Here is a 22,584-nt window from a genome sequence, read left to right as displayed (position 1 = left end):
CCCCCCACCGCACAGCTAACGGGGCCCATTACTGTCCTCCCAGCCAGCACCCAGAAAAGGTGAGCAAAAGGTCCGGTGCGAGCTGCTGCCGGGAGGTGCTGTGAGTGTGGGGTGAGGTGAGGTGTGATTCTGGGCACACAGGAGGCTCTCAGGAAGGAGGGAGCCGCATGGGGCAGGGGGAGGGGGGGAGGGGCGCCAGGGCCCAGCTGCTCGCTGCCCGCCTGCTGACCCGCAGGCCCCATCCCGCCGGCCAGAGCAGGAGCGGCTGCTGGCCATGAGGGGGTGCAGCCCCGCCCGGCCGCCCGCCCGCCCAGGCGCTGTGACTATGCGGGAAGGACAGGCTCTGAGCGGGCACCGGGGCACATGGAGGCCGACGCCAGGCCAAGGGTGCCGGGTCCTCCTCACAGGGGCCTCGGGGCGGGACGGCTGGCTTTGTGAGTGACCCCTCGCTGCAGACCGGGGGTCCCGGGTTCACAAAAGGCCGAAGTCCATCTGGCAGAGGGTCTGGGCGCGCAGGGGAGGAGGGTCCAGAGCCTGCGAGGATGGACGCTGGTGTGGCCTGCTCTCCCGCGGGGGGTCCCCGCCAGCACCCCCTCCTCCAACCTCCCGCTCTGGTGCCGTCACCCCACCCTCCCTGACCCACCCACGGGAGGGCCAGCCACGGGAAGGCCTCCCCCTGCCCCGCCCCCTCCGCCCGTTCCGCAGGAGGGCGTCCCACGGTTACCCCGTCGGCCTCCTGGGACGCGCGCCCGCCCACCTGTGGGTCTTCGCGCCCGCGCGCACGGGAGCGCCCTCCCACAGCCTCGGGCTCGCTGGGGACCAGGGGACCTGCCGGCCTGGGCGGGCCCTGCCAGTGGGGTCGGGATCAGGGTCCCCTCCGCCCCCCGACTCCGCCCCCCGCGCGGGAAAGCCCGGCCCCGCCCGCGCCCGCCCCGGCTCCGCCCCCCGCCCCCCGCCCGCCCCGCCGTCCGCCTGCGAGTCCCGCCTGCGAGTGCGGCTCGGGCAGCTCGGCGCGCGGAGGAGCCGAGCGCAGCGCGGTGAGTCGCCGGCCGGGGCGGGGCGGGCGGGGGCGCGGGACAGCGGCCCAGGCGCCGCGGGGGGCGCCCCGCGGGGCCCGGAGGGGAGCGAGCGAGGGCGCCGGCGGGAGGTCCCGGGAGTCGGGACGGGTGGGCCCGGCCCCAGGGGCTGAGCCAGCCTCGCAGCCGCCCTGGTGTCTCCGAAGGTCTGGGGAGCGCGGAGAGCAGGCGCCCGCCCTGCCGGCGGCCGGGGCTGCGCAGGCTCGGGCCCGTCGCCCAGCGCGGGGCTCCACGCGCCCGCTCGCGTGGGGACGGGGGAGGGCCCGCCGTCCGGACCTGAGAGGGGCCGGGACCTGGGCGGCAGCAGAACGGACCGCCCCCGGAGGGATCACCCGGGACAGGGCCCGCCCAGGCCCGCGGCGAGGCGCCGTTCGGCTGGATCGGTTACGCAAGCAGACGTGGTGCCCGGGAGCCCGGGCCGGCGCTGGGCCACCCGGTCCCTTCTCACCCCTGGGGACCAGGGCAGGCTCCCGCCTCCCCCGCTGGCCCGGGTCCCGGGTGCCGGCTTTCCCAGAAATCAGCCCTGGAGCCGGGGTGCGGGGGGTGAGGGCGGAAGGAAGAGGGAGGGCCCGCGTGCGGGGCGGGGGCGGGGGGGAGCTGGGGAGCCTGAGTCCTGGATGGCCCCGCCGGAAGCGCACGGGCTCTCCCTGCACCTGACCCTGCAAATGCTCATCCACCCGGGCGTCCCGACCCGCCTGGCTGGGGCTCTGGATGGACCCCCCTGGCTGGGGCCCTGGATGGACCCCCCTGGCTGGGGCCCTGGATGGACCCCCGGCTGGGGCCTGGCCAGGACGCTGCCTGGGACTGTTGGTGGCTGTGTTACCAGGGCTCCTGTGAGGACAGCGCAGGGCTCCCCACGCCCAAACCGCACTTTAGGGAAGAGGAGGAGCACCTGGGCCCAGGGACGGGCCAGCTGGGTTGCACTGGGCCCAGGACACCCCCCGCCCCCCCCGCGGGGCTCCCCCAGATCCTGGCCCAGGCCCAGGGCAGGCAGGCGGGGCCTGGGGCCCATTCTCGGGGCCTCCACTGGCCCCTCCCTCCCCAAGTCTCTTCTCTCCCTGCTGTGCTTCCTCCCAGGGAGCCTCGAATGGAGTCCCCGCCCCCACGGCCTGGGGTCCCCGCCCCCACAGCCGCCCGCAGAGGCCCCAGACCCTCCCCCACGGCGCCTCCTGCTAAACAGGCCCAGAGCCTCAGCCAGGCACAGGCTCCGTGCTTTGCCCACCCATGGCCCGGGCTCACTCCCACCATGGCAGCTTCCCCGTGCCCGTTTCCCGTGCCCGCCCGGAGCACCCACTGGCTCTCCCTGGGCCTGTTCCCAGCCACAAAATTGGGGAGAAGCAGGTACTTAACGGGGTCTCGGTCTTCAGCATCAATACCTCCTGGAACGTCTGAGTCCCTGAGCGCCAGGCAGGTGCTCCGCTGGGTATGCCTCCCACCCAGCCCCTGGGTCCCCATGTCCAGCGTGGAGCTGGCCCATGGAAAGTTCTGGAAGCCAGTTAGCATTTCTGGTCACCCCCACCCCCCAGGACCAGGGGCAGCCACTCTGACCGCCTGGGCTGTGTGCTTCTCAGAAGCCGGAGCCTGAGGCTCGGGAGGGTCCCAGCCAGGCGGCTGCAGTGAGGGGAGGGGAGGGGAGGGGAGGGTGGAGCAGAAAAACCCCATGTCCCCCCCCATACAAGGGGGGGTCACCCTCCGTCCCACAAGCTGTGTCTCTAAAGCAGAGTGGCGCTCGGCCAGTGTGGCTCAGTGGTGGAGCATCGACCTATGAACCAGGGGGTCACGGTTCAATTCCCCGTCAGGGCACAGGCCCAGGTTGCAGGTTTGATCCCCAGAGGGGGGCGTGCAGGAGGCAGCCGACCCGTGATTCCCCGTCATCACTGGTGTCTCGTGTCTCCCCCTCCCTCCTCTCCGACGTCGGTAACTGTCTTTGTATTTACACGTGTTTTCGAAAGGACAAAGCGGAGCGGCTCTCTGCGTGTGAGGCCCGACCGAGCCGTCCCTCCCAAGATGACCGTCTTCCTGCCCGTGCTGCTGGCCGCCCTCCTGGGTGTGGAGCAAGGTGAGACCCCGGCGGCCTGTGGGCGCTGCGACCTCCTCCCCCCCTCGCCCCCCGCCCCCCGCCCCCTGGCCTGGGTGTCCCTGCAGCCTGCGCCCTCCTTCCTCGCAGCCCACTCCCTGGTGTGCTTCTCCTGCACGAACCAGCAAAGCAACTTCTACTGCCTGCGGCCCACCATCTGCGAGGACACCGACAACTACTGCGTGACCGTCTCCGCGGCCGCGGGCATCGGTGAGTGCCGCCCGCCCGCCCGCCCGCCCCAGCCGGTCCCGCTGCCTCCACTCAACCTCCTTCCCCCGCAGGGAACGTGGTGGACTTGGGCTACAGCCTGAACAAGGGCTGCTCCCCCATCTGCCCCGCGCCCCCCGGCATCAACATCGGCGTGGCCTCCATGGGCACCCACTGCTGCCAGAGCTTCCTGTGCAACATCAGCGCGGCCGGCGGGCTGCGGGCCAGCACCTCCCTGCTGGGCCTCGGGCTCCTGCTCAGCCTGCTGGCCCTGCTGCGGCCCGGCCCCTGACCCCCTGACCCCTGACCCCCAACCCCCGGCCCCACCGCTCAGGAAGGAAAGCCCAGCCCCGCCCAGACCCTCACTCACACTGCCCGACCCCCACCCCTCGGCCTCGGGCCCCTCGGCAGGCCTGTCCCCCGCACCTACACCTGCCCCCAGCGGCCCCCAGCCGCGCCGGCTGCCCTCACTCCAGGGTCCATGATGTGAGCTCCTCGGAGGTCCCCCCGGGGCCTGTGGGTCGGCAGCTGTTCCTGGGTCCTGGGGACACACCGTGGGAGGCCCAGGCCCAGGCCCTGTCCATCGGGCAGTCCGCCCCTGACAGTGGCGTGGAAGGGGGTGCTGGGTGTGGGCGCCCAGCTGCACGCACAGGGGTCGGTGAGGCCTTGGGGCGCCACGCCCCACTCACTTCAGCAGCCGAGGGCCCAGGAATCGCTCCCACCCCATCCAACTGCGGCCCCCGCCGCGCCCCTCACGCCGGAGCCTCCTGCTGCTTTGGTGCCTCAAATAAACAGACCTGCCCGCCGTCCTGTTCTCTGATCTGTTCTGCTGTGACGGCCTGGGAGCCCAGCCCAGCCGTGGCCACATGTGGGGGACCCGGGTTCCCCTGTGATACTGCGCCTCACTGAGGCCCACGGGGGCGGGGGGTGGGGGGACAAGTCCCCAGCTCGCTGCTGTCTCCCACTTTCTCATGGAAGTTCTTTCTCAGACAGAAGGGGCAGGGAGGGGTCAGCCTGCCTCTGGAAGGAACGGGGTGGCAGGAGAGACGTGAGGGGCCTGGGCTCGGGCCAGGTGGGTGGGCAGCGCGGGGTGTGGCCCAGGGCCTCTGGAGGAAGCCTCAGGCCCTGGCTGCAGGGTGCTGGCCCCGGGCCCCAGCCAGCCCTGCTGGGTGCCCGCTTCCCCTGGCCAGGCCTGTGGGCCGCAGGCCCCGGGGTGAGGGCCCAGGGCAGAGGGGGGGGGTCTGCTGGGGGGGCGTGTGTGCACAGCCACGGGGCTTTGGCCGGTGGGCAAGAGCAGAAGGGGTGAGAAGACCCCGGAAATCAGGCTCCGCTGAGTTCCTTCCTCAGGACTCCGACGGGGGCAGGGGCAGGCCCACGAGGCTCCGAGCCAGGCTGGCCGGGCGCCCCGGTGCCGTGTCCGGGGGTGGGCCGGTGGGCACCATGGGCGCCGGGGTTCTGGCTGAGGGCAGGGGCAGGGGAGGAGCTTGCACAGGGGGGTCCCTGGAAGCACAGTGTCCTGTCACCAGGGCCCCGGGAAGTCGGTGACCCAGCGGGAGACTCGGCGGGCAGTGGGAATGGATCCCGGGTACCCGGTCGGGCGCGTGCCCAGGCTGCTGGCTCGTCCCCAGGGGGGCAGCAGGAGGCAGCAGGTGGGTGAAAGTATATTTTTTAAAAAGTAAAGGGACGAGGAGCCAGCGTGTCCCCGGGAACACCCCGAGCTCCGAGCTCACTGGGACCTCAGGCGGCGTGGCTGAAGGGCCGGGGCCGGGGGCCGGGCAGTCCTGTCGGGAGAGAGGGGGCTGCCCAGGGATCGATGGGAAGTCTGGGTGAGGAATCGGGGTGGCTCGGCCGCTGGGCAGCCGCGCGGGCTGGAGGCCTGTGTGACCTTCCCACGGGCGCCCCGCTGCCGGGGGTGGGGCGGGAACCCTCATTGCGAAGGGGAAACGGCAGGGACCGGAGGCCGGGCGGCCGCTCCGCTCGGGGAGGACAAAGTCCCTCCAGGCCGGGGTGGAGGCGGCCCTGACCTGGGGCATCCGGGCGGCGCTGGGGGGAGGGCGGCCCGGTGGGTCCCGGAGGGGAGGGGAGGGGCGGGGAGAGCCGGATCGGAGTTTCGGTTTCCCGGAGCCTGTGGGGGGGAGGGAGGAGGGTGTGGAGCCTGCGGAGGGCACCGCGCCCGTCTCTGTCCTGGCGCCTCCCAGCTGCCGCCCCGGAACTTCCCAGGCTCAGCGTCCGGGTCGGGGGAGCCCCCCTCACGCCTCCGCCCCCAGAGGGGTCTGATGGGGCTCACGGCTGCCGACAGCCCTGCCTCCCTGCCTCCTGGGCCGCGTCTCCTTGGCCGCCTGGGGGGGGGGGGAAGGTACCGCCAGCCCCTGCCCCAGGGCTGCCCACGCCCGTCACCCTGCACCTCCTCCCCCCACGCCGATTCTGCCCGTGACCCCTGCCCCTGTGACCCCTGCCCCTGTGACCCCTGCCCCTGTGTCCCTGCCCCTGTGACCCTGCCCCTGCGACTCTGCCCCTGTGACCCTGCCCCTGTGACCCCCTGCCCCTGCGACCCCTGCCCCTGTGACCTCTGCCCCTGTGACCCCTGCCTTGCTCCCCACTGGAGGGGCTGGTGGCTGGGCCTCAGCACAGCTCCGAAAGGGCCGGGCACAGGAGCGGGCAGGCCCTGGAGCCCCAGCGGGAGTCTCTGGGCCCTTCATGGGGGAGGGGGTGCCGGAAGGGCGCCCCTGGTGACAGACACCCTGGGGTGGAAAGGATTTAACATCTGGGCGGCGGGTGGGAAGTCCAGGGTGAGGGACGAGGGGGGAGTGAGCACCCACAGTTGGGCCTGGGGGTGGGGCAGCTGGGACGGGGACTGAGTTAGCCAGTGTGGCCGCTGTGCCCTGGGGGTCCCCGTGGCTTCAGGCCAGGGTCGTGCTAGGGCCCATCCAGCAGCTGGCGGAGGGCCTGCGTGCAGGGCAGGCCGAGGACACGGAGTCTGACGAGGCTGGTTAGCGTCAGGGACGCGGGAACGGCGGGTGTGAGCTGCTCAGCTTTCCCCTGACTGGGAGGGGCGGGGGCTGTATCCGAGCTGGGCCTCACACCTAGCTTCGCTGGGCGGGGCGCTGGGCCTGCGATTTGGACCCCCTGACCTTTGCCCCCTGGAGAGACCCTCCGGGCCTCAGTTGTATTTCAGCTCCAGGCCCAGAAAAGCAGCCACACCGGACCATGGACCTGGGGACCCGCTGCAGTGAATAAGGACCCTCCCCTTCCCCCCCCCCCCGCCCCGCCCGGCCAGCTCTGACCAACCGTCAGAGGAGGCCTGGACCCTGACAGCACACCTGGAGCTGCGGGATCTTCCACCAAGACCTTCCCCTGGGCCCTGCCCTGCCACCTCCAGACCCTCAGCACCAGGGCCCAGAGCTCCGGCCGCCCTGCCGCCCCTCCCTTCCCTGTCACCGCCTCCACCACCACCACTGCTGTGAACGTGAAAACCACCGAAACCTGCAAAGAATTGTCGTGAGTTTATTGGAGCCAAACTGCGGACACCTGCCGGGAAGCAGAGCCTCCAGGAGTTGAGATGATGCTCCCTCCGGAGAACGGCGGGTACGTGTGTTTATACACTGCAACCTGTGGACACAAGGAGCCACATGCTGACCTGACAGCTCAGGGGAGGCCTGCGTGGCGGTCTTGCAAACTCAGACCTAAAGGAACCACAAAAGATGGTCTGAAATTAAATATTTAACTACAAACAGGTTATAGTGGGCAGTCATTCCTAGGCCGATATTTTCCCTGACAAAGACCAACTTAGATCTTTACTGAGCCATTTGCCTTTTTGCCTCTAAGATAACATGTCTGTGAGATGTCTGGGTAACTTGTAACTTCCCTTTTTCTGGAGCCCCTGGGGCACAACCAGATGTGGTGGGCGCCAGGACAGAGGCCACAAATTCCTTCATTATCATGTTCATTGTTCCTGCACCCACCTAAGTATGTGTCCATCATTTTACTTTTTATCCAATCCCAGGAGTTTCCCACCGATTGGCTTAATCCGTCACCAATGGATTTCATGTAACCCACCTACGTCCCTCCTTTTTTTTTTTTAATATATTTTATTCATTTTTTACAGAGAGGAAGGGAGAGGGACAGAGAGCCAGAAACATCCTTGAGAGAGAAACATCGATCAGCTGCCCGCAACCAAGGTACATGCCCTTGACCGGAATCGAATCTGGGACCTTTCAGTCCGCAGGCTGACGCTCTATCCACTGAGCCACACCGGTCTCGGCTGTCCCTCCTTTGATGGCAATGTATAAATACAGATGTAACCCGCCATTCTCCGGAGCATTATCTCAATTCCTTGAGGTTCTGCTGCCCGGCATATGTCGACAGTTTGGCTCAAATAAACTCACAACAATTTTTTACAGGTTTCAATGTGTTTTTTTTTACGTTAACAAACCAAAGGAGGGACGCAGGTGGGTGACATGAAATCCACTGGTGATGGGATACGGTGTGAGAGCTCCCCCTTCACCCTCCCCCAGGACTGCAGCCCGCCTCCCCACACTTCTGCTGCGGCCCTTGGGGGACCCTGTCCCAGAGTCTCCTCCCTGTGATGCCATGGGGCTAAGCGCCAGCAGCTCCCCATGCTGCCCTCCCTGCAGATCCGCGCCCCTCCCGGCCCTGGCCCCGTGCCAGCTGCAGTGGTGAGTCCAGAATGGGTTCCCAGGGCCGCTGGGCCCAGCCCCAGAGTCGGGGGAGGGCCGTGGCCGGGCCTGTGGAGGGGCCCGCCAGCAGGCGGAGAGACATAGCCCTGCAAGGGGGGGCGGGGAGATTCCCCTTAGGAATGGAAATGCCTTCGGCAAGAGGGTGACCCCTACTCAGAGCTGCCGCTGTGTCTGAGGTCTGTTGGAATTAACCGGGCTATCAAATAGGAGGCACATTCTGCCCTACCCAGTTTGGCTCAGTGGATAGAGCATCGGCCTGCAGACTGAAGGGTCCTGGGTTCGATTCCAGTCAAGGGCACATGCCCGGGTTGTAGGCTCCCCAGTGAGGGGCGTGCAGGAGCAGCGATCTATGGTTTTCTCTCATTATCGATGTCTCTCTCTCTCTCTCTTCCTCTCTGAAATCAATTTTTTAAAAAAGATGCACATTTTGGGGTGACAATACCTGCTCCCCGTCACCTCTAGAAAGCCCTGGACGCAGCCGCTCCACTCCCTTTTCTGGCCCGACCCCTCTCCTGAGCTGGCCACCCAGGGACCCTCCAGCCCAGTAGGTTCGTGGGCCCAGTGACCCCTCTTTTTTTTTTTTTTTTTTTCTTATAAGGAACCTGCTATTTGTGTGATGTCATCCCTGTGGCTGAAGACCTGGGGTTCAGCCAGGAGGCGGACACCTGGGGCTCAGAGTGGAGCGCCGCCTCTCCCCACCACCTGAGAAAGGGGGTCAGGGCACATGCCTGGGAACCCCCAGTGCGGGGCGTGCAGGAGGCAGCCGATCCATGATTCTCTCTCATCATGGATGTTTCTCTCTTCCTCTCTGAAATCAATAAAAATATTTTTAAAAAATAAAAAAGAAAGGGGGGCTCTGAGCGCCGTCCGGGAGGGGGGCTGGGCTGTCCGTCCGGGAGGAGGGCCGGGCTGTCCGTCCGGGAGGAGGGCCGGGCTGTCCGCTGGGAGGGGGGCCGGGCTGTCCGTCCGGGAGGAGGGCCGGGCTGTCCGTCCGGGAGGAGGGCCGGGCTGTCCGTCCGGGAGGAGGGCCGGGCTGTCCGCTGGGAGGGGGGCCGGGCTGTCCGCTGGGAGGGGGGCCGGGCTGTCCGTCCGGGCGGGGGGCCGGGCTGTCCGCTGGGAGGAGGGCCGGGCTGTCCGCTGGGAGGAGGGCCGGGCGGTCTGCTGGGAGGAGGGCCGGGCTGTCCGCTGGGAGGAGGGCCGGGCGGTCCGTCCGGGAGGGGAGCCGGGCTGTCCGTCCGGGGGGGGGGCCGGGCTGTCCGTCCGGGAGGGGGGCCGGGCTGTCCGCCGGGAGGGGGGCCGGGCTGTCCGCTGGGAGGGGGGCCGGGCTGTCCGTCCGGGAGGAGGGCCGGGCTGTCTGCTGGGAGGAGGGCCGGGCTGTCCGTCCGGGAGGGGGGCCGGGCTGTCCGTCCGGGAGGGGGGCCGGGCTGTCCGTCCGGGAGGGGGGCCGGGCTGTCCGTCCGGGAGGAGGGCCGGGCTGTCCGTCCGGGAGGGGGGCCGGGCTGTCCGCCGGGAGGAGGGCCGGGCTGTCCGCCGGGAGGGGGGCCGGGCTGTCCGCCGGGAGGGGGGCCGGGCTGTCCGCTGGGAGGGGGGCCGGGCTGTCCGTCCGGGAGGGGGGCCGGGCTGTCCGTCCGGGAGGGGGGCCGGGCGGTCCGTCCGGGAGGGGGGCCGGGCTGTCCGTCCGGGAGGGGGGCCGGGCGGTCCGTCCAGGAGGGGGGCCGGGCTGTCCGCTGGGAGGGGGGCCGGGCTGTCCGTCCGGGAGGGGGGCCGGGCTGTCCGCGGGGAGGGGGGCCGGGCTGTCCGTCCGGGAGGGGGGCCGGGCTGTCCGTCCGGGAGGGGGGCCGGGCTGTCCGTCCGGGAGGGGGGCCGGGCTGTCCGTCCGGGAGGGGGGCCGGGCTGTCCGTCCGGGAGGGGGGCCGGGCTGTCCGTCCGGGAGGGGGGCCGGGCTGTCCGTCCGGGAGGAGGGCCGGGCTGTCTGCTGGGAGGGGGGCCGGGCTGTCTGCTGGGAGGAGGGCCGGGCTGTCCGCTGGGAGGGGGGCCGGGCGGTCCGCTGGGAGGAGGGCCGGGCTGTCCGTCCGGGAGGGGGGCCGGGCTGTCCGCTGGGAGGAGGGCCGGGCTGTCCGCTGGGAGGAGGGCCGGGCTGTCCGCTGGGAGGGGGGCCGGGCTGTCCGCTGGGAGGGGGGCCGGGCTGTCCGTCCGGGAGGGGGGCCGGGCTGTCCGCTGGGAGGAGGGCCGGGCTGTCCGGTGGGAGGAGGGCCGGGCTGTCCGTCCGGGAGGGGGGGCCGGGCTGTCCGTCCGGGAGGAGGGCCGGGCTGTCCGTCCGGGAGGGGGGCCGGGCTGTCCGCTGGGAGGAGGGCCGGGCTGTCCGCTGGGAGGGGGGCCGGGCTGTCCGCTGGGAGGGGGGCCGGGCTGTCCGTCCAGGAGGGGGGCCGGGCTGTCCGTCCGGGAGGGGGGCCGGGCTGTCCGTCCGGGAGGGGGGCCGGGCTGTCCGTCCGGGAGGGGGGCCGGGCTGTCCGCTGGGAGGGGGGCCGGGCTGTCCGTCCGGGAGGGGGGCCGGGCTGTCCGTCCGGGAGGGGGGCCGGGCTGTCCGCTGGGAGGGGGGCCGGGCTGTCCGCTGGGAGGGGGGCCGGGCTGTCCGCTGGGAGGGGGGCCGGGCTGTCCGTCCGGGAGGGGGGCCGGGCTGTCCGCTGGGAGGGGGGCCGGGCTGTCCGTCCGGGAGGGGGGCCGGGCTGTCCGCTGGGAGGGGGGCCGGGCTGTCCGCTGGGAGGGGGGCCGGGCTGTCCGCTGGGAGGAGGGCCGGGCTGTCCGCTGGGAGGGGGGCCGGGCTGTCCGTCCGGGAGGGGGGCCGGGCTGTCCGCTGGGAGGAGGGCCGGGCTGTCTGCTGGGAGGGAGGCAGCTGAGTTCGGTGCAGGATGTTTTCCACCCAGACTCGGGGGAGGGGGGGGGGGGTGTGGGCTGGTGAACCTCCGAGTTTCACTTTCCCGGCGCTCAGGGCGTGAAAGGAATGGGGCCCAAGGCCAGGTGTTCCCACCCTGAGCACAGGGCGCAGAGGCGGAGAGCTGGGGAGGGGCACCCAGACAGGCTGTGGGGCGGCCGGGGCGCCTTCTCCAGGAGGCCCAGGCGCCCCCATCCACGCACACACCACGCTCACACTGCTCCCTGGGGAGACAGCAGAAGACCCAGGACGTGGCCAGGCCTGGCGTGGCTCAGGGGTTGAGCGTCAACCTATGACCCAGGAGGTCCTGGTTTGGTTCCCAGTCAGGGCACAGGCCGGGGTTGGGGTCTTTATCCCCAGGGTGGCTCAGTGGATAGAGGCAGCCGATCGGTGACTCCTCATTGATGTTTCTCTCTCCCTTCCTCTCTGAAATCAATAAGAAAAAGTTTGTTTAAAAAAAAAAAAAAAGAAGGCCCAGGAAATGGGCCACAGCGGGCCAGGAGCCGGCTCCAAGGGGCTGACAGGAGGGAGGGCTGTGTGGGGGGAGGGGGCGGAGCCCGTGAGCAGCACCCCTGGGGGCCCCGCTGGGAAAAGAAAGGCCTCGTCCCTGGAGAGGGGCCGCCCACAGGGACGTTGAGAATTGGGCCCGGGAGTGGGCGCAGGGCTGGGAGTGGGGCGCCGGGCTGGCTGAGTGACAAGGAGACAGTCCTGGGGTGCCCTGAACTAAATGGCAGGGGCCGGAGGGTGGAGGGAGGGACAGCAAGAGGTTAATCCAAAGGCCTTCCTCATTCCCGAGCCTTGTTAATGGAAGAAACATTCAAACCGGTAAAGACTTTGTGTGAGTTTATTTAAGCCAAACTGTGGACAATGGCCGAAAGCACAAGCTCCACGGATGGAAATAATGCTCCGGAGAATGGCGGCTCCTCACTCATGTTCTAAATTCCCAGCAGGGCGGGAGGCGCAGGTGGGCTTCATGAGTCCATTGGTGCTGGATTAGGGAGGCGGGAGGAAGCCAAGCAGGGGCGCTCTGGGGTCGGATGACACGTGAAATGAGGACACGTGCTTCCTTTACTCGGGGGTGCAGGGCAGTTAACAGCTAACAGGATGGCAGCAGAGGGGGTTTGTTGTGCCCTGAGGGGTCCAGAGAAGGGGAAGTTACGAGGCACCTGGCGTGTCACAGGTGCTACCTTCGCTGCAGAAAGACAGAGCCCTCAGTTAAGATCGGAGTTGAGCTTCGCCGGGGGAGATCCTGGCCTAGGCCAGGACTGCCCCCTAGAAACTGCCTTTTTATTTTAAACAGTTTTCACTTCAGACCATCCTGTGTGGTTGCCCTCGGGTCTCTGAGTTTGCAAGGCCGCCAGGCAGGCTGCCCCTGAGCAGTCGGGTCGGCACGTAGCCACCGCGTGTGGGAGCTGCGTGTCCAGGCAGCCAGGCCCCGGGGCCTCTGCCTCATGTGCACGTGAACTTCCCGGGAGCCAAGCCTCCGTCCCGGCTGGCCCTCACCTTCCCCACCCACCGCAGCCCGTGCAGACTCTCTCCCAACGGCTGCCTCTGAACCTACGTGTTAGGTCAGACCCGCACTCCCTGCCCTCGGCACCGACCTTTAGGCCACTGCACACCGGACATTCCATTCGCTGAGACCATCCTCTCTCCCCCCGGACTTTCCCAGAATCCGGACCCGCCCGGCGAACTCTCCGCCCAGGAAAAGCCGCCTCGAGGCCTTGAAAACCTCGGACTCCCCCTCCCGGTGCGGACGCCATTTGGGGGCTCAGCTCCCCTGGTAGCCAGATGACCTAACACATTCATAACTCCCATCACCTCGGCCTCGTGCGTCCCTCCTTCGGAGACCCTGACAATAAAATGGGGCCCGGCCAGTGTGGCTCAGTGGTTGAGCGTCAACCTAGGAACCAGGAGTTCGGGGTTCAATCCCCAGTCAGGGCAGATGCCAGGGTTTGGGGCTCGGTCCCCAGTAGGGGGCGTGCAGGAGTAAAAGAGCCGGTCAACTCCAGGATGCAATGGCCTGATAAACCCGTCAGCCTGGGGCACGGCGGGCTGGAGGGGGCTAATGGGAGAAAAAAGGAGACATTGGTAATACTTTCAACAATAAAGCTTTTAAAATAAATAAGTAAAAATAAAATAAAAAGGCTTTCAGCCGAAACCGGTTTGGCTCAATGGATAGAGCGTCGGTCTGCGGACTGAAGGGTCCCGGGTTCGATTCCGGTCAAGGGCATGTACATTGGCTGCAGGCACATCCCTGGTAGGGGGTGTGCAGGAGGCAGCTGGTCGATGATTCTCTCTCATCGATGTTTCTAACTCTCTGTCCCTCTCCCTTCCTCTCTGTAAAAAATCAATAAAATATGTTTTTTAAAAAAAAGGCTTTCAGCCCTGGCAGTTGGGTCTTTGTTTTGCAGGAGGATGGAGAGTGCGCCTGGGCAGCGCTGGGCCCACGTGGGGTGGAGGCCATCTGGTCAGTGGGGAGGACGGCAGGGCTGGAGACCCAGAAATGGCACAGCAGCTCTGGCCGGGGCCCAGGCCTCGAGTCCTGACTGCCCTGCCAGTCACCACAGGACAGTGGGGCCTGCGGACCGAGCCAGCAGGCCAGCTGGGCGGGGCCTCTGCGGTGCTCCGGGCTGCACGGCTGAGAGGCCTCGGGTCTGTTGGCTGCAAACCAGCGATCGGACCTCAGTTCGGCCACCTCGGTCCCTGAGTTCTGGCTGGGGACGAAAGGGGCCACATGCTCACCTGACAGCTCAGGGGGGGCCTGCGTGTCGGTCTTGCAAACTCAGACCTAAAGTCACCACAAAGGATGGTCTGAAATTAAACTGTAACTAAAGCAGTGATGGTGGGCAGTCACGTCCTAGGCCGGTCTCTTCACTGACAAGGTCAGCCTTTACCTTCACGGAGCCTGTCTGTCTTTTTGCATCTCTGATAACACACCCCTGAAATGTCTGGGTAAGTTGTAACTCCCCTTTTCCCGGACCCCTTGGGGCACAACCTAATGTGCTGGGCACCAGGACAGAGACCACAAATCCCCTCGTTATCATGTTAATTGTTCCTGCACCCACCTAAGCGTGTGTCTACCATTTGTTTGTTTTTTTATCCAATCCCAGGGGTCCCTCCCCACCCCCACCCCCTACCCCCGCTTTGCTTTCTCCCACCCCTCTAATCTGTCACCAAGGGACTTCGGGTAACCCACTTACATCTTCTCCTTTGATTGTCACGTATAAAACAAGGTGAGAAACCGCCATTCTCCGGAGCATTACTCCAACCCGTTGAGGTTCTGCTTCCCAGCAATTGTTGACAGTTTGGCTCAAATAAACTCACAAAAATTCTTTACAGGTTTGACTGTTTATACATTAACACTAGGCACCCGGGAATTCCAGCCCTGGTGACCTTCCACACCTGGCCCATCGTGCTTGCTCTGCTCAGGTCTCTCTAACTGCCTAGCCCTAGCACATGCCGCCCTGAAGAATTCCCGGCCCTGCATTCTTTAAGGGAAAAGGGGCACGGGGTCTCTTCTGTAGCTGCTTCCTGCTGAAGAGGGCCGACGTTTCCCTTCAGAGGCAAGAGGTCTTGGCTCTCTGTCAGAGGCCTGGGCACAGAAGGAGGTGGGGATGGTGCCCGGAATTGGCAAAGGGCAGGGTTCCCTGAGTGTGAGCAGGGCTTGTAACCTGGTGGAGACAAACTGAGTTACAAATCTCTATTATTGGGGCAAAGCGGGACTGACAGGAATTATGAGGAATGGTTGGTGGGAGGAAAAATAGTTTTAGTTCTCAATAATTTTCAAGTCAAAGGATGGGAGGAAATGAAACAGTGTGAAGAGCAGTAACCAAATACTTAAGAAAAATAGAAAAATTCAGGATCCAGTTCAGTTCATGGGTGAAAAACAAAACTTTGTAGACAATTAACTGAACGAGAGTCTAATCGTCACAACTGTGTATTCTAGATTCTGTTGGAACACAGTTCCCCCCTAAAATCACCCTCATTTTCATCAAAAAGCCAAATTAAGAGCAATTTGTTTACTGCATTAAGTCCAGTTTCCGTTTGGCCTGCTTATTTGCGTAACTATAACAAGCATCATAATTGATCATATAGGCTTTCTTCAAGCTGCTTTTCTGGAATCTTCTAAAGACTGTCCAGGATTGCCCAGCTGGCCGGGCTCAGTGGTTGAGCATCGACCCAGGAGGTCACGCTTCCCATCCCCAGTCAGGGCACGTGCCCCGGTTGTGGGCTCCTCCCTCCCCAGTGTGGGGCGTGCAGGAGGCAGCCCAGCAATGATTTTCTCTCATCATTGATGTTTCTCTCTCTCCCTCTCCCTTTCTCTCTGAAATCAATAAAAATGTATTTTAAAAAATAAGTAAATCAGAGCCTGTTCCTTTCCAACTAGGCAATGTTATGGTGCTGTATGTATATATTTTAATCCTCAGAGAGAGAGAGAGAAACACTGATCAGTGGCCTCCCGTGCTCACCCTGACCGGGGTTCGAACCCACGACCGGTTCGGTGTACAGGACGATACTCCAATCAACTGACCCAGCGGCCAGGGCGACAACATACATTTTTGCTCATCAAATCTGCCCCATTCACCTAATAGGACGAGATTTCCTTGAAATCAGTGATGCCCACAATCTCTCTCTCCCTCTCCCTTCCTCTCAGGAATCAATAAAATAAAATAAAATAAATAAAATAAAATAAAATAAAATAAAATAAAATAAAATAAATAAAATAAAATAAATAAAATAAAATAAAAAATTTTTTTGAGCGAAAGCAAAGTTTTCTTACAGAAAAGCTGTAAAACTGACTCAGTGCCGTCACCGCGTGGGCGACGCAGACCCGGTCGGACCGGAGGAGCAGAAGCGGGGGCCGCCCCCCTCCCCCCCCGCAGGGCCCGCGACCTTCCGGCGCCCCAGGCGGCCAGCTCAGCCCCCCGCTCAGCGCGCTCCTGCCCCAGGGCCCCCCTCCGGCCGCGGGAAACCGGCCCCGAGCGCTCAGAGGGGAGGGAACTTCAAGACCCAGCGCCTCCATCGCCTCCTCCCCCCTTCCTCCTCCCTCCTCCCCCCTCCCCCCCGTGGGCTGGGCCCTCCTGGGTCCGGCTCCCCGCTCCCCGCCCGCCCTGCCCTCACTGCCACCCTGTTGCCCGCTGCCCGGTGGCTCCGGTGACCCCGCCTCCGCCCTGAAGCCCCCACCTCCCCGCACCTCCGCCTCTGACCCCGACCCGCCGGTCTCAGCCGTCCGTGGGCGCCCGTCCGTCCCGTCCCCCGGGAGAGCCGGGCCCTGTCCCCTCCCCCCCACCCCCACCCCGGGCGCTACCGGAGGAGAAGGGTGGAGGCTGCGGCCCGGGGACCGGGGACCCCTAGCGCGGAGCTGGGGAGCGGGCTGACGGGCGGGGCCGGGAGGAGGGACACCCAGGGTCCGGGCCCGGGAGGGGAGGCCTGGGGGCGGGGAGGCGCGGCCCGGCCTCTGGGTGAGCCTCCTCCTCGCTCCCCTCAGGCCGAGCCCTGCGCCCGGCATGGAGGCGCGGGCGCTGGCGCTGTGGGCCCTGCTGGCCGTCCTGGCGCCGGACCGTGCGGACCGCGGAGCCGGGGCAGGTGAGCGGTGGGCTGCACGGGCCGGGGCGCCCCCGGGGCCCGCCGTGCGCAGCCCGGTCCCAGCCGCGCCGCCCGGCAGGTGCGAACCTGAGCTGCTTCCGCTGCTTCAAGGCCCCCGCGAAGGAGCTGTGCCGGCCCGCGGGGTGCGCCCGCGCCGACCGCGTGTGCGTGGGCCACACCGTCACCTTCTACTCCAGTGAGTGCGGGCGGCCCGGACCCCGTCCCAGGGCACCGCCTCTCCCCCCTCAGATCCGAATTTGGGCTGCGCTCCCTCCTCCCTTTTAATTTTCTAAAAACTTATTTTATTGATTTTTTACCGAGAGGAAGGGAGAGGGGTAGAGTTAGAAACATCGATCAGCTGCCTCCTGCGCACCCCCCACTGGGGAGGTGCCCGCAACCAAGGCACCTGCCCTTGACCGGAATCGAACCCGGGACCCTCAGTCCGCAGGCCGACGCTCTGTCCACTGAGCCACACCGGTTAGGGCTCCTTTTTAATTTTTATTTACTTATTTTATTTTATTTTTAAAATCCTCACCCCAGGCTATTTTCCCATTGATTTTTAGAGAGTGGAAGGGAGAGGGAGAGACAAACGTGTCCATTGGTGGCCTCCCGCCAGAGCCGGGACCAGGGACCCTGGTGGGAGGAGCCTGCGACCGAGGTCCACGGCCTGGATCAGGAATCGAACCCGGGACCCTTCGGTCGGCAGGACAGCACCCTATCCACTGAGCAAAGCCGTCTAGGGCTCCTCCTCCTTTTTATTTATATATATATATATATATATTTTTTTTTGTACATCAAAGGTGGAAGTTTATTGAAGAACAAGTACAGACTCCCACGTGGGGCGGGGGAAAGAGTTCCTCCCCCTCCTCCTTTAAAAAAAAGTGTTTTATTGATCTCAGAGAGGAGGGGAGAGGGAGAGGGAGAGGAACGTCCATGATGAGAGAGAACCGTGGATCGGCTGCCTCCTGCACGCCCCCCACTGGGGATCGAGCCCACAACCATGGAACCGTGACCTCCTGGGTCATAGGTCGAGGGTCAACCACTGAGCCACCGGCCTGGCTCCGCCTCCTTTGGAGGTACCAGTTACTGAGAGTCATTCCCGCAGGAACCGCACAGGACGGGGCGCTGGGTGCCTGACTTTTGGGAGAGCTGGGGGTGGGGACGGGGCGCTGAGGCCAGGCTGTGGGAACAAGGGAGCCAGGGGGCTGCACCCAGGACCTGGGGGCCACCAGCCGCCCACGGGGCTGTGGGGCTCACCTGGTGGGATCCCCTTCACCAACAAGCTGACGGGAGATCACGCACTCAGACGTGAACGCGTCCCGAGCCTGCGGGAGTGTCACTAGCGAGCCGCTAGAAGCGAGCAAATGGCCGGGGGGGGGGGGGGGGGGGGGCCGCGGCGGCGGCCATCTGTCCTCGAGAAGCCGAGAACCTGTGTCATGGTTGGCTGCGCTGGTTCCTGGGCACCTGCCAGCCACGCAGAGCTGCCTCCCGCTCTGGCTTCAAGTCCTAGGGCCCAGGCTGGGCATGAGTATCTTTGTATTTTTATTTTATTATTTTTAATTTATTTTATTGATTTTAGAGAAGAAGGAAGAGGGAGAGAGAGATAGAAGCATCAATGATGAGAGAGAATCATTGATTGGCTGCCTCCTGCACGCCCCCCTACTGGGGATGGAGCCCGAAATCCAGGCATGTGCCCTTGGCTGGAATCGAACCCGGGACCCTTCAGTCCGCAGGCTGATGCTCTATCCACTGAGCCACACCAGCCAGGGCATGATTATCTTCTAAAATATATTTTATTGATCTCAGAGAGGGAGAGAGATAGTAACATCAATGATGGGTTCATGGATCGGCTGCCTCCTGCACACCCCACACAGGGGATGGAGCCCTCAACCCGGGCATGTGGCCTGACCGGGAATTGAACTCTGACCTCCTGGTTCCTAGGTTGATGCTCAACCACTGAGCCACACCGGCGGGCTCTGCCACGTCCTTAAAGGGGCAGCGGGGAGGCCCCAGCCCAGGCTGAGCGCACAGCTGGGTCTCGGTCTCCCTCCTTGCCTCTGCCCCGCTTCTCCCTCGAAGCTGGACGGTTTCAGGGCAGAGCCCCAGCAGGGCCCTCGACCCGGCCCGCCTTTGCTGAGACGAGAAGGTGAAGGCCGTGGGCAGCCGTGTCCCCGAGCTCTGCAGGGCGTGGCCAGGGGAGCCCCAGCGGGAGCGTCGGGGAGCGCGTGGGCCCGCCGCCCGGTTCCCAGGGCCTGGCCTGCGGACAGCACCCCCTGCCGGCCGGCCGGGTCCTCCCTCCTGGGGGCCAGCCGCCCGCTTCCCGCTTTCTCCCGCAGAATCCAAGGTGGGGGTTATGCTCAGCAAGCGCTGCGCGCCCCGGTGCCCCAACAGCAACATGGCCTACGAGTGGCTGTCGGAGCCCTGGCTCTTCAGGAGGGTGCAACGGCAGTGCTGCAACGTGAGCTTCTGCAACGCGGCGCCCCCCGCCCCGGGGCGGCCCGGGGCCCGGCCGGGCGCGCTGCTGCTCCCGCTGGGCCTCAGCCTCCTCGCGGCCTCCCCGTGAGCCCTTCCCCGTGGCCCGCAGGCCCTCGGTCCGCCCACCCCGGCCGGGCCGACCCCCTCTCCCGCCCGCGCAGGCCCTCTGCCCACAGAGCCTGGAGAAGGGAGCACTGCTTCCTGGGGAGAATGAAGCAGCCGGGTCTGGGGTAGCGGCTCCCGGACCAGGGTCCTGGCCCAGAACCCACTGTCCGGGCGGGGGGGGGGGGGGGGGAGCCCGGGCGGGCCGGGGGCTGCAGCCCTGACTCGGCTCCCAACTTCTCTGCCTCCTCGGCCAGCCCCGCCCCCGCCCCTCTGTCCAAGGGGCCCCGCCCATCCTCGCTGTGGGTGCCACCCGGGCTTTGGGTCCTCGACCTTCACTCCTTCCAAAGACAATAAACTTATTCTTCAACCACGCCCTCTCCAGCTCCTCCGCCGTTTCTTTTCTTTTTTAAATATATTTTATTGATTTCTTTACAGAGAGGAAGGGAGAGGGATAGGGAGTTAGAAACATCCATGAGAGAGAAACATCGACCAGCTGCCTCCTGCACACCCCCCACTGGGGATGTGCCCGCAACCTAGGTACACGCCCTTGACCGGAATCGAACCTGGGACCCCTGAGTCCGCAGGCCGACGCTCTGTCCGCTGAGCCAAACCGGTCAGGGCGACCGCCGTTTCTTTTTTTTTTTTTTTTTTAAATAATTGATTTCAGAGAGGAAGGGAGAGGGAAATAGAAACATCAATAATGAGAGAGAAACATTGATCGGCTGCCTCCTGCACTGGGGATCGGATCGAGCCTGCCACCGGGATGTGTGCCCCGACCGGGAATCCAACCGTGACCTCCGGGTCCACACGGCGATGCCCAACCACTGAGCCACCCGGCTGGGCTCCCTGAGCCATTTCCACCCGCCATGATGGGACCACACCTCTGTGGTCACGTGTCGTCCGGGCCGGGTCTTGGTCACATCTGGATGAAACCAGCTGGGCTGTGGGCAGTGAGCCGGAGCAGGAGGGACCCCGCCCTCCACACAGGTGACCCCGGTACACAGCAGTGGGCACACCAAGGCCTGGCAGGAGCTGACCTGCTGGTGACTGGCAGGCAGAGGGCGCAGGGCGGGCCAGGACCCACCTCCAGGAACCACGGCGGGTAATTGTGTAGAACTGACGCCAACACCAGTCTAACCTTTGTTTCCGTTGTTCCGCCTTTGGCGCCCTACCCGACAGGAAGCCGCATGACCCCGTGGCATGGGCTCGCAGACCGCAGCTAATCCCTAACTCCAGGCCTGGGTCTGCCGCCTGGGACCCGTGAGCTCAGTCAGAGCTGAAGCTGGAGATGAGAGAGGGTGGGGGGTGCCCAAGGTCGGTGTCAGTCTGTTCACATCAGCATCTGGGTGGGGTCCGGCTGGCCTGGCTCGGGGGTTGAGCATTGAACTATGAACCAGGAGGTCACGGTTCAGATCCGGTCAGGGCACATGCCGGGGTTTCGGGCTCCATCCCCGGGGGGTGGGGGTGGGGGTGCAGGAGGCAGCCGATCAATGAGTCTCTCTCATCATTGATGTTTCTATCTCTCTCCCTCTCCTTTTTTCTCTGAAATCAATAAAAACATTTTTTTTTAAAAGAAGCCAAATGAATACCGGACAGGAAAATCCAAAGGAATACTCGCTCAGACATGTCATAATCAAACGGCTTCAACACAGTCCTGTCACAGGTCAGGGTGCTCCCTGGGGGAGGACGGAGCGGAAAGTGTGGAGGGGGCGGGGCTGTGGAATGAGTCCGCCACGGGAAAGCGGTAAGAGTGTGAATATGTATTCTCTGAAGGAAGCTCCCACCAGGAATAAGCACGCCTTGGCCCCGCTCGTGGTTCTTAAATACCATAAAATACCACTTCCTTCTCAAAGGAACCTGGACTTTTAAAAAAAGCTAATCCCGGGGGATGGAGAGGAGAAATAGAGCGAAATGCCTCAGAATGCCAACTCTTCGATGTGGAAATGCATCACCGCCATTTGGCAAAAACCCACAGTCATAAATCATCTCAGGAACGAACCAGCACTGATGCTACCGACCTGGGCAAGCGAATTCTGTGGAATGGGACAGTTACATAACCTCAAAGTGCCTCTCACAAGACCCGGGTTCAATGCCACGGGACAAGCGGTAACTTCCCGCAGGAAAAATCTGGCAGGTGCCACCTCAACCACGGGCCCCACGTCACCGCCGCCAGCGAGGGCACAGCAATGTCCCGTGTCCTGACGTGACGTGCTGAGAACACCACTGCCGTTGGGTGATTTTAAAAAAATATTTGTTTTTATTGGTTTTTAGAGCGAGAGGAGAGGAGAGCCAGAGAGGGGTGGAAACATCCACGGGAGAGACACGTCACCGGTGGGCCGCCTCCTGCATGCCCGCCGCTGGGGGTCCAGCCCACAACCTGGGCATGTGCTCTGGCCGGAACCGAACCGGTGACCGTGCGGTTTCTGGGTCGGTGCTCAGCCACTGAGCCACACCGGCCGGACGAGGTGACATTTTTTTGTTGTTGCCAAAAAATGCTTCAGCTGAAGGGACTCAGGAGTGAGCAGCAAGCCCACAGGATGAGACTTTCTACAAAACAGCTGGCCATTCCTCTTCAAAAGTGTCCAGGGTGTGAAAGAAACCAGGACAAGACCGCCTGCTCCAGACCGCAGGAGGCCACGAGCCCGGGTTCCCACGTGGCCTCGGACCGGAGGGCGGACGCGGACGAGAGGAAGGCGCAGGGGGACGGCTGGTGAAGTGGCGTGATCTGGGTAACGGTGCTGCGTCCGTGTTCGTTCGGTGACTCTGATCTTGTCCGACAGGCGTGGACGGGGCCAAGGGTTGGGAAAGCTGTGTAAGGAGTCACCGAGGGCGGTTCTTACGCTTGTCTGCAACCTTTTCAGAGACTTGAGGGGATTTCAAGACGGAGTTCAGACGACGAGCCTCTGAACAGGGTCTTGTCTTCGCAAATGTTGGGAAGGAAGCACGTTGTGTGGAAACGAACCCCCTCATCGGTCCCAAGCACGTGGGGAAGTGCTGTTCTCACCCGTTCTAGGTATTTTTAAAAATACGTATGAAGTATTTTCAAAGACTGTGTTAACTCGCTTTTCCATTTCTACGTGGGAAAGTGCTCATCTTCTCCTCCATGGATGCTGACTTGGTTGCACGTGAGCCAGGGAAGATGGCCCTGAGGTGTGAGATACAGGCCGCCGAGGAGCGATACCATCGGAACAGGTCGAACCCAATCGAAGGCCAGCAGGTCCTGCTCGGATTCGGTTGAAGGCCGAGCCCGGGGCCTGGGTGTCAATCACTTCCGCCTGGAGCCGCAGGGCGCCCGCTGGGCCTTGGCTTCACGGAACACGAGTTCAACAGGAAAGGCCTCCCTCCTTGCCGCCCTTGGCCCCCACCGCGGAGCTCAGGGGCTCTGGGCCTGTCCCTCAGCCCACAGGGCCCCCACAAAGCTTGCCCCCC

At 64.6% G+C, this 22,584-nt stretch overlaps 2 protein-coding genes across 3 annotated transcripts; both read left to right on the top strand.

Annotated features, from left to right (window-relative positions):
* Window positions 1-964: 964 nt before the first annotated feature.
* LY6E (lymphocyte antigen 6 family member E) lies at window positions 965-4,166 on the top strand. 2 transcript variants are annotated; one of them, XM_054708371.1, is made up of 4 exons: window positions 965-1,037; window positions 3,029-3,135; window positions 3,244-3,363; window positions 3,435-4,166. In XM_054708371.1, the coding sequence occupies exons 2-4, from the start codon at window positions 3,084-3,086 to the stop codon at window positions 3,650-3,652; spliced, it is 390 nt and encodes a 129-aa protein (XP_054564346.1). In that variant the 5' UTR covers window positions 965-1,037; window positions 3,029-3,083; the 3' UTR covers window positions 3,653-4,166. The 2 variants fall into 2 exon arrangements, with proteins under 2 accessions (XP_054564346.1, XP_054564345.1); XM_054708370.1 differs by lacking the exon at window positions 965-1,037 and adding an exon at window positions 2,372-2,417.
* Window positions 4,167-6,567: 2,401 nt separating this feature from the next.
* On the top strand, window positions 6,568-19,138 carry LY6L (lymphocyte antigen 6 family member L). The gene is made up of 4 exons (XM_054708734.1): window positions 6,568-6,589; window positions 16,478-16,575; window positions 16,687-16,771; window positions 18,912-19,138. Exons 1-4 carry the CDS (start codon window positions 6,568-6,570, stop codon window positions 19,136-19,138), a joined length of 432 nt encoding a protein of 143 aa, XP_054564709.1.
* Window positions 19,139-22,584: the final 3,446 nt, after the last annotated feature.

This window comes from Eptesicus fuscus, chromosome 19, assembly GCF_027574615.1.
Source record: "Eptesicus fuscus isolate TK198812 chromosome 19, DD_ASM_mEF_20220401, whole genome shotgun sequence".
Lineage (NCBI taxonomy): Eukaryota > Metazoa > Chordata > Mammalia > Chiroptera > Vespertilionidae > Eptesicus > Eptesicus fuscus.
The sequence above is the reverse complement of the archived record's forward strand: the minus strand, read 5'-3'. Positions and strand labels throughout refer to the sequence as shown.